The 10,960-nt window shown below is 41.3% G+C and overlaps 1 protein-coding gene across 1 annotated transcript in view; it reads right to left on the bottom strand.

Moving 5' to 3' along the window:
* Positions 1-554: 554 nt before the first annotated feature.
* The window catches only part of TEX14 (testis expressed 14, intercellular bridge forming factor), a gene marked incomplete at its 5' end in the record, with an annotated part of 30,097 nt that continues 19,691 nt past the window's right edge, over positions 555-10,960 (bottom strand). Inside the window, 11 exon segments of the mRNA XM_041423057.1 lie at positions 555-819; positions 999-1,059; positions 1,457-1,566; positions 2,211-2,306; positions 2,473-2,590; positions 4,112-4,189; positions 5,061-5,132; positions 5,642-5,693; positions 7,591-7,781; positions 8,465-8,589; positions 9,618-9,680. Of these exon segments, the coding sequence (XP_041278991.1) occupies positions 783-819; positions 999-1,059; positions 1,457-1,566; positions 2,211-2,306; positions 2,473-2,590; positions 4,112-4,189; positions 5,061-5,132; positions 5,642-5,693; positions 7,591-7,781; positions 8,465-8,589; positions 9,618-9,680 (1,003 nt within the window).

Here is a 10,960-nt window from a genome sequence, read left to right as displayed (position 1 = left end):
TGTTAAATATGAGACTGCTGTGCCCATCAAAATTCTCATCCAAAACTCAATTATATCCAGAGATATTGGTGGGTTTTTTTTGTTTTTTTTTGGAGAGGCCTACCAAAAATGTGGTTGAATTAACACCAGGTATCTTCATAACAACCACATTTTTTTCACATTTTTGTCTGATGCTGGCAGGGAACATATTGCTGCACTTGCAATCTCTGGAGAACACTGCCTTTTCCTCATTAGCTTTTTCCACAGCAATTAATCCCTTTAATCAGTCAAATCAGTTCAACACTAGATCACAAAAGCACTAAGTAAAGAGAAAACAAGAAATTACCTTGTTAAATTTAATGAGCAAGGAAAAACAGACACTACATGGGCTGCAACACTCCAGCATGGGAACATTTCAGTGCCTGAGCAGCACCAGCAGCCCACAGAATTACAATCATTTTGTCTTTAATCTGAAAACTGCATAATGCAACAGAGCAAGGAATTCTTTAGCTTATGAAAATGTGCACGTGCAGAATAAAAAGCAGTTTCATGAGGATGTGACAGTAAAAAAAAAAAACAGCTCAATTCTGCACATTGACACTGCCTGGGCATGCAACAATGGCATCAAACCAGTACAAACCATTTCAGAACACAGAGCATGGGATTTTCTTCTTGCTGCTGCTGTTAAAGGAAATCTGAGCTTTACAGGTGTTTATGTGGCCAGAAAGGGCTGTAATTCACAGACTAAACACTGGGCAAGCAGCAGCAAGCAGGTGATGTGTAGAACTTATTCACTCTGTGTGTTAATCATGGAGAGAGCTCTCATCCAAAACAATTATCCTGCAGGGGTCAAAAAAAAAAGGAGGAAATAAAGGTTAGGAAGTTGCTTTTTTCTTATATTAAGTACAAAATGAAGGGAATGGAATTTCATAGTGCCTGTTTTTCATGGAAAATAGGAATGCAGCTCATGCCATAAATAAATTTCTACCACAATTCCAGTTTAACTCATTGAGTCTCACCTGAAGGGTGGAGTTGGAGCCAGCTGCTGCTGGGGGTGGGATTTCTGATCCTTGCTCTCATCTACAAAACAGGGAAATTCAGCTCAGAACATGAAAGCCACACAGGGACAGCAAGTGAATCAAGAGCTGCAGGTTCCTCTGTCAGCCACATTTGGAATCAGAACCCAGCCCCAGCCCTGCTGCATCACCCAAGCCTGGTGGGGATCAGAAAATCAGAAACCAATCCTGATTTCTATCCCTGAAGCCCAGTCCCAGCTCAGTTGTGGAGCTCTGACAGAGAACAGGGGCACAGCTGCTATTGCTGTAACAATTTGTTATTGTAATGCAATAACAAGCACAGTGATGTCACCCCCGGGCTTCCACATTTTAAAATTACCATCAATATTTCCAAAAGTAACCAGGGATTTGGGACATTTCAAACTTTGGGTGCATCCAGCAGCTCTACAGACAAAGGGCACCTGCTGAAGTCCCTGCACAGCTTCCTGGTGCTCTGCCTCCAGCCCAGGCTCCTCTCTCCTCTCCTCCATTCTTCCTTCCAGCATCTTCTGGATCCTGCAGGCTGGCAGCCCTTGAATGACACAGTTTTGTGTATCATCCTCTTTTTTTTTTTTTTTTAAAGGATGAAACAGAAAATTCTGATGCCAAACATGAGAATGTCCCAAGTTCCTTTGTGAGACAGAAGTTAGGGATGAGTTATGAGCACTCACTGAGGAGCTGTGCAGAGTTACTGGGTTCTGATCTTTAGTTCCAAGAGGGAAAACAGTTATTTGGGATATGAATATTTTCCTTAAAATTATGTTTAAATGACTTCTGCCATGTTCTTCAAATTTCCTAATATACTGCCATGAAAGCACAACCATTTTCACAAACTCTTCTTTATAAAGAGCTTTCATGACTCTGTTCTCTTAATGCACATTTTCTCTGTCTCAATAAATCCCCCCATTCTGTCAAATTATCTCTGATTTCTGTGAAGACCAAGCACTGCCTTTCAGGGCTGTTGAAGTATTTGCTTTCCACCTACAGGAAGTTGTATTAACAAAACATTCTTTTCCCTCTCAATTTAGTAGGAGAGTTCACATTCACGTCTCCAGGCAAATTCCCTGGCACTCCACTCCCTAAGGAGTCACAGCCCATTTTCTCAAAAGTCCTCCACAGATCTGTACACAGCACACAAAATAAACCCTTCAACACAAATAGAAATTATCAGCTCACCCAAGAGTGTGTCCCTGAGGTTGTTCTTGGATCTCCTCATCCCCAGGAACTGCATGGAGCATTCTCTCCAAAGCATCATCCAGGCTGGAGTGAGCCCTGTTAAATAAAAGATTTCAAAGCGAGGGTGACAGGGTTCATGCTGCAAATTTCCAATTAAAACAGTCATAAGGGGATTTAAAGTTTTCTGTAAGCATTGAATCTTGTTAAAATTCTAAGTCTTTGTAGCTCAAAGCCAGACATGCCTCCCCATTCTTTTTCATACCTTTCTGTATCCTCTGCTAGATTAAATGACTCCTTAGTCCATAAACTCTGATTTGTCTTCTCATTTCTCTCAGATTCTTCTCCTGACTCTCTGTTTTCCATTTGAACTTGAACAAGAGCTATTCACATAAACAGCAAGATTTTAGTATCAAAGGAAGATAAATAAAGACATGAAAATGTTGTTTTCTTTGCTGCATTTGGGCAATTTCCAGTTGCCCACTTCTCAGTCACTCTTTCCTCTGATTTTCTACCAGATGAACAAATTCCCATTATCTGCAGTCAAAGGTGGCCAGCAGCAAGGCCCAGATAAATATTTTACTCCAACACATTTCCAAATTCACAGGACTCCACATTTTGTTTCCCACTGAAGTGAAAAATGCATGTGGAAATGAATCTTTAATCTTTCCAATCCCAGATATGGGAGAGAAATCCAAGGGAAACCTGAGGATGACAGCTTGGTTTGCCTATTTATCAAAATCCAGTAATTTCCCCTCAAAGATTTATCAGCAAATTCTGTTCCCCATAGAAATCAGGGTTTGGGTTTGGGCTTAGGGCTGAGGAAGTGAAACCCTACAGCTCCAGGAACACTGGGGCAGGGAAGGGCAAAAAAAGGTCTGGAAATTCATGGTGATGGGGGTTAAACTTAGGTTTGGGCTAATGGGGAATATTTCAGCCCCTTCTGCTGGGCTGTGATAAGCAGGAAGCACGAGGCTGCCACAAAAAATGGGAGTCAGAAATAGCTGTGCTTTATGCAAATACAAGAAAAAACCACAGTGATTGAGCAGCCAGCAATAGCCTGCTGCAGTCCTCTCCCCCTAAAAACAAGAAGCTCCAACGAACTTCCATCCCTCAGGAAAAGATTTGACAAAGCTGTAGGACAACCAAACATGTGCCAGCATCATTCCCAAGTGTTATTTAGCTTTTTACAGACTTAACTCATGTTCTGCCTTTTTTTTTTTTTTTTTTTTTTTTTTTGCCTTTTTTGTCTGTTTTTTTTTTTTTTGCTGCTGCTCACTTTGTGACTCACTGGAGGAAAAAAAAAGCACAGCCTATAAACATTTAGGTTTTCTGCTCCTCTGACACGACTTGTTGTACATCTAAAAATGATTCCCACTTAGCACCATTTGCATTTGCAGCAGCACAAAGATTCACCACTCTGCTGTCTTTGTAACAGAGCAGGAAATACAATATTCATTACCCCAGTGGAAGCTATTTTCTTCCTCTGTGAAACCAGAGGCATTATTTCATGCTGGAGAATTAGGCACATTAACAGGTAGGGTGCACTGGCCACTTTCTGAACTGAATCACCCTCCCAGAATGGATTTGACACCACCTGCCCAGCACCTCTGCTCCTGTGGGTGTTGTCACCTGTGTTTGAGCACAGCACAAGCCACAGTGGCACAATAAAAGCAGAAAATGAATTCTCCTGGTTAGACCTGCAAACCTCCCACAGCAGCTCCCCGTGGACTCTGGAGGGAACACACAGGAAAGGCAGCAAACACTGGTGGGGGCACCAAGCTAAAAATTGCAGTTTATTGTTCCAGCTGAACACCCAGTGACGAGGACTCAGAGGCAGCTTGCAGCAAGGCAAAAGGAATTTTCTATTTTTAATCTCTACACTGGGACTGTTAGCAACCAACCATTCACTTGCACTCTGGAGTCTTGCAATCCCATCCCTTCCAAGTCTGGAGTGATGGAATCTTGCTGCTTTAAGTGTTCTGTTAAAAAAAGCATTATTTCCATATTGATCTAGGCTGACTACACACCAAAATACCACATAACTTTATCCATCCAACCCTAGAGGAAAACCTGTACATGATTTATAATTCTTTTATATATTATTTTTATAACTATTTTACATATATTTTATAATTATTAATATAATGTAATATAATGTAATGTAATGTAATATGATGTAATATAATATAATGTCATATAATGTAATATAATATAAATTTTATTTATTTTAATTACATATTTTATAATTATTTTAACCTACAGGCTGCCCCTGACCATCATTAATGGCATCACTGACAAAGCCAATCTCCACAGGTTCTTGCTCTGATGAATGAGGAAATAAGGTCAGGATGGACATTTTGTCTGGTGTTAATTCAGGAAGAGCTTAATGATGGATAAGCAAAGCAAACTCTTCTCCAACACCCTCCCAGTGAAAACCACACAGAGTTTTTACATTTTCTGACTGTGGTGATGTGTGGGAACACAAAAAGAAATGTAAATCACTGAGCTCTGCACAGACACCTGGGGGGTGCAGCTGCCTCCTCTAACAGGGAACACAAATTGCTCCAGGACACCTTTGAAAAATTCAGTGTACACCCAATTCCTCTCTGTGTTAAACTCCACCTGCACTCAGTGTGCTCTCAGCAGCAAGGAAACCACTCAGAGAAACGCAGAGGCTTCAAGAACTGCCAGTTATTTAAGCTGCTGATCATTTAAGCTCTTGATCTTCCTAATAATTGACTGCAACTAATTTGGAAGCTCCAGTGTATTTTGGCAGTGAATGGCTTGGGAGAAATCCTGGCTGAGCACAGCTGGAAAGCCTCCCACAGTTTGGGGTGAAGTGCCTCTTACCAATTTCATCCAGCAGCTCTTGGGCTGGTGGAGGCAGCTCATCAATGGAGGGAGGAGATGCCTCTGAGAGTGCTGAGACAGAGGAAAAAAAATATTCTAGTTAATTAGCAGTGATTAATCCTTAATAAGTGTGACATAGGCTTACACTCTGATAGCATCTTGCTTACATATTTCATTTAACACCCTGCACGAGCCTGGCTCATTCATATTTTATCAAATTTCCCTAAATAATTCCATAATGGAAAAATCATTTCGAGCCAGACTTGCACATTCAGCTCTCAGTGCTGTATCAGAAATCTGAGGCCAGTAATATTTACACTTCAAACAGAGGTTGATTTACAGGTCAGAGTTCTTAGTGTGCAAGTGCAAACACAAAATCCATAACCTAATTAGCACCAGCAGTACATGGTGGAGTGCTTAGCTACTTATCCCTCTAAAAAGAGACATCCAGGAGCAAAAAAAAAAAAAGGGGGGGGGGGGGGAAATTAAAAATAACTAATAGACTGCTGAATTTCCTTTCAAATCCATTTCTCTGTTTATTGTACAATTTATTTTGGCTGGGGCTGGGATAAAAGGCTTACCAGGTGCCTGCCTGGTGTTCCTCAGGGATGAAGCAACTGGTGGCAACCCAACCTGTGTGAGATCAAACAGAATTAAATACAAGAAGGTAAACTGAAAAACTGCTGATCTTCAATTCTCCCCTTCAACATGCGAAATCCAAAATTTAGGTAGAATTCAATTAAATTCTACCTAAATTCAATTCAATTAAGTTCTACCTAAATTTAGGTAGGCTTCAATTAAAGCCTGAGCTGACCATTAAATTTTAAACTAAGCTTTTCAATCAGACCAGAATATGAAAATAGAGTAAAAATGATGTGTCAAAACTTTTGCTTAGGCTGCTGTGCAGTCAGATTTTAGCTGTGAGATACCATCAGCTACATAATCTTTATTTCAACACTGAATTTTCTGACTGGACAGTTCCAAGATTTCTTCAGTTCCCATTCTCTGCTCGGGATTTCTCATTATTAAAGCCAGGCACATCTGTTCATCAGAAGAGCCCCCCAAAATTAAGAATTTGTAAGCAGAGGCAAATCCCCACTACCCTCAAAGTGGCAATATGCACTTAATTCTAGAATAAGATTTTGGACACGAAGCGACAGCATCAGCAGAGCCACTCAGGGCTGTAAATGAATTTAATGAATTCCAAGTGTTCTGGCACTGGAGCAGCACGACACAGCCCTGCCTGTGTCAGGTCAGCTACACAATGAGCACTCGCTGCTGCCGTGCCTGAGCAAACCCTGATTCCAGCTCTCAACCACAGCCCCAGCAGTGGAAATAATGAGAAAGGTGAAAAGGCAACTGTTTTATACAAAACTGTCTGCAAAGGCAATTTGAGATAATGCTGTGGCTCGGGAGCACCTTCAGTGCCAAAAGGATCAGTGGAAATCGCTGCAGCGACCTTGGAAGCTCTGGACTCCGGAGGGAGGGGTTTGAACAAAGCTGACGAGATTGGGCACAGTTAATGTGCAGAAAAAGGAGAAAAGAGCCTTGAACAAAGGGTTCATTCAAACCTCCTTTTGCCAAGTTCATTCTGGATTCCAGGCAAAATCTAGTCCAGGTTTTCCCTTTTGCCAAGTCCATCAGGACTCCAAGCAAAATCTAGTCCAGGTTTTCCCTTTGGCCAAGTCAAGTCCAGACTCTGTCTGGAATCCAGTCCAGGTTTTCCCTTTTGCCGAGTCCATCAGTACTCCAGGCAAAATCCAGTCCAGGTTTTTGCTTTGGCCAAGTCCATTCCAGACTCTGGGTGAAATCTAGTCCAGCTTTTCCCTTTTGCCGAGTCCATTCCAGACTCTGGCCATAATCCAGTCTGGGTTTTTTCTTTTGCTGAGTCCATTCCAGACTCTGGGTAAAATCCCATCCATGTTTTCCCTTTTGCCAAGTCCATTCTGGACTCAGGCTGGAATCCACTCCCTGTTTTTGCTTTTGCCAAGTCCATTCCAGACTCCAGTGGTAATCCAGGCCAGGTTTTCCCTTTTGCCAAGTCCATTCCAGACTCAGGCTAGAATCCACTCCATATTTTTGCTTTTGCCAAGACCATTCCAGACTCCATCCCAAATCCAGCCTGGGTTTTCACTTTTGCCCAGTCCATTCCGGAATCCAGCCCGGGATTTTCCTTTTCATTTTTCCTTTTGTCCATTCCAAATTCCTGCCCCAATCCAAGATTCCAAAGGCTGGGAAGTGAAATTTCCTACAGCCAGGAAGAGATGGAGGGCAGGGAATGGCCACTTGGAGAGAAGCCAACATTTCCCAGCAAGAGGAACCCAAATTTCTGTGTAACCAGTGCCTGAAATCAATCAGGACTTTTGCCACTTCATCCACAGAGCCACAACTCCGAAACACTCACAAAGACCTAAAAGCATTTCTCTACTTGCATTTCTTTTTAATAAAAGTATTGTCAAAAAAAATATTTTTAAGGAACATTAAAAGAATATTTAAAGAAACTCCTGGCAGAAGTTGTTTTCTGACTTACAGGCTCTTTCAGTCCAAATGGGCAAAGTCTTGGAGCCACCACTGGAATTTCCATGCTCCTCTCCCCTTCACAGGCTGTGGTATAAGTCTTGAACACGGTGGAGGAGGTCTCTTGAGAGCCACAAAAGGAAGAATCTGAAGAAAACTCACGGCACTGTTTGTATTTCTCAAAGGCTAATGGAAATTTTTCGTCTAGAATTAAAAAAAAAACAGGGGAAAAAAAAAAAGTAAAGACAGCGAAGCTGGAGAATTATTTTTGGAATTTTTGTATCTTTAGCACACTTCAACAGAAGTAGAAAAAATTTAAAGGGAACAGGCACCTGCACAAGAAACTCTACCCATAAAAGACCAAACTGATAATCCAGGAGTTCCACCTCAGACAAAACTTTGCCAAGAAATTCCAGCCACTGTCTTATACCAAATTAATGAAGCACAAAGCAAATGTTAATTCATTACTCTTTAGCACTCCAGCTCAACAAACATTTATCATGTTATTTAACTCGTTATAAACATACTGAATGCTTATTAAATTGCCTTTAAAATGCTGAAATCCACATGCATCAATTCAAATTTAAATTACTTCATTTCTGATTTATGAAGGCTGCCAATATCTTCCAGAGACCTTTCAGGCAGTGACTTTTTCAGCTGTGTCCCTGTAAATTCTCCTTTAATTCTGTGTCTTTGGACAGTGAGATTTCCAACAACAGGAACAACAGCATTCCTTGTGCAAGCCTGACATTTCTGCACAGAGAAATGGAGCTTCACGATTCACCTTGATGATTTTTACATCAAAAAATCCTGGCAGAAAGGCCTGGCTGGCACAGAGAGGAGAAATAATTCCCTGTAAATCCTCTTTTTCCCCCTCCCTGCATTACCTGAGCCCAGGGGGGTGCTGACACTGGTGGGAGCGTGGCTCAGCCGAGGTGTTTTACATTCCACACCCCTCTGGAAGTTCTGCTCACAGGGGATGCTGGACAAATCCTGAATATCTGCCACTGATCTGAATTATTGAGAGATGTTCTGACAGTTAGAATAGCCACTTCCTGCAGCTGTGAATCACCAGATCCTGCTATTTTCAGGGTCTTGAAATTTTAATTTTGTGCAGTCTTATCTAGATCATTGGAATAGAGGGAGATGTTCCCTTTGAAAATTCCCACAGGAATCTTGGGAGGCCCAAAATCACCATCCTCAGGGAAGTTGCAGAGGCAGAAAAGGTTAATTATTTGCTTCCTCTTCCCTTCCAGGATGTCTTAAATGATCCTCCTATAAAACCAGCTCAGGAAGCTGCTTCCAGAAAGGGCAGGAACTCCAAACGTGAACCAAAAGGTAGAAAAAAATAAAAAAATCATCAAAGGCAAGGGAAAACCTCAAGGGTTAAGAAAAATTAATGAGCCATTAATTAAGACTAAATGTAGGCCTTGGGAGCATTTAAAAGAATGACTCTGATAAACTGAGACTGCTGAAGGCACTGACAGACCCCCAAGTGAAAAAAAAATGAAATCCAAATTGATCAAATTTGGGGGAAATACACCCTGGATTCCATCATCCTCAAAGGCCATGGAAAGAAAAGACACCTCCTGTAAATCAGTAATTTTATGCAAATCTCCATTAGCTGTAAATATAAATTAACCTCATTAGCTGAATCACAAACACACTCTGCTGATTTTTTTTTTTCCCTCTGAAAATCACAGGACTATTTCTGGAATAAAATTTATTTGGCTCCACACGAACGATTTGCTCTTTAAAGTGATTTTATTTCCCTGTGCCATATGGAGAGAAGAAACCAGGAATCCTCACACTTTTCATGGGAAGAAGCACACCCAGATGAACACCAAATTAATTACTTCTGAATATGAAAATATTCCCAACTAAGGACAACTCTTTTACACCAATCTCACAACTTTTCACAGGAAAATACTCTCTCAGTACTCTGGGGAGTTTTCTCTTAGGCTGTCCCCTCTCCCTGTCTTGCACCAACACAAAATTTTGTAGTTAATGACCAATTTTGCTATAAAATGTGGCTCTTACACATCTTTTTCTTGGCATTCTTCCTGTGGCTCCCACAGCGTCGCTTCTCGTGCTGCATCCACACTGAAACGAGGGAGGAAAGGTCACATTCACCCTCAGAAAATGATGGAAATAGAAAAATTTGGTTTCCTTTCTCTCAGGAAGTTTAAGCACTGAGGTAGCCTGCAGCTCACAAACACTTTGTTTAAAACCTCAGAAGGTAGAGACTGGTTGCTGCATCCACACTGAAACGAGGGAGGAAAGGTCACATTCACCCTCAGAAAATGATGGAAATAGAGAAATTTGGTTTCCTTTCTCTCAGGAAGTTTAAGCACTGAGGTAGCCTGCAGCTCATAAACACTTTTTGTTTAAAACCTCAGAAGGTGGAGACTGGGAGGAGAAAAAATGGCATTTTTAACAGATTAAGGATTTGTTAGAACTTCTCACTGACATTTGCAGCTTCAGGAAAAAAAAGTGAAATTAATAAAATTAAGTGAAATTATGTGAATTTAATAAAATTAGGTGAAATTAATAAAATTAAATAAAAGAAATAAAAGCCCAGGAACGCACACCGCTCCATTGTGCCATCATCCCTTGATCTGTCTCAGATTGTGACAAGGTCAAAGAGGATTAGGCAGATGCTCAGAGAGCAACATCCCCTCGGTCCTGCTGCCACAAGTTCCTAAGTGAAGGGAGCAACCAAAAACCTTCTTTTTTTTTATCCTAAAGCCAAGTGATTTCCACTGCTGGTGCCTCCCTCTGGCCCAGGGAACTCAGCTCCTCAGGGGAGGAGCCCTGGCAGTCACAGCCAATTTCTCCCCATGCTGGTAAAATACAAAATTTACAGGATAAAAAACCCCTCCTGTTTTCCAGAGGAGCCAGCCAAGCCTCCAAGATTGATTCAGAGACTGCCAAATCTGATGTTGCCCCCAGGCAGGATCCTGTGAACTTTCCTGGGCTGATCCCAGGGGGTTGGGAAAGGCAGGATCTTCATGGCACTTCAGCTCCACAACCAAAATTAAAGCAGATGACTGAAGCTTTAATTTGAATTATCTTTGCTCTGTTTCAGGCTCTGGTTTATCAGTGGAAAAGGAATTGTGATATGTACATGGATTTTTCTTCCCCCCCTATTTTAGCTCCCTCATTAAGGCATAAAAAACCCCACCAAACTCTGCAAAAGACAAAACCCCTTGAGACCTGTGAAAATCCCTTTTTGTATTTCCTTAGCAAGGAGCTGAGCTACGTAGATAATCATTAAAAACCACCACTGGCATCTTATTTGAATATTAGATATATAAGCAGAATTAATGAAGAGAGCACACTTTAAAAGCTAATTTATGCCTGAAGGAACAATGAAAATGAGT

The sequence above is a fragment of the Onychostruthus taczanowskii genome, unplaced genomic scaffold (genome assembly GCF_017590055.1).
Source record: "Onychostruthus taczanowskii isolate IOZ18803 unplaced genomic scaffold, ASM1759005v1 scaffold75, whole genome shotgun sequence".
Taxonomy (NCBI): domain Eukaryota; kingdom Metazoa; phylum Chordata; class Aves; order Passeriformes; family Passeridae; genus Onychostruthus; species Onychostruthus taczanowskii.
The sequence above is the reverse complement of the archived record's forward strand: the minus strand, read 5'-3'. Positions and strand labels throughout refer to the sequence as shown.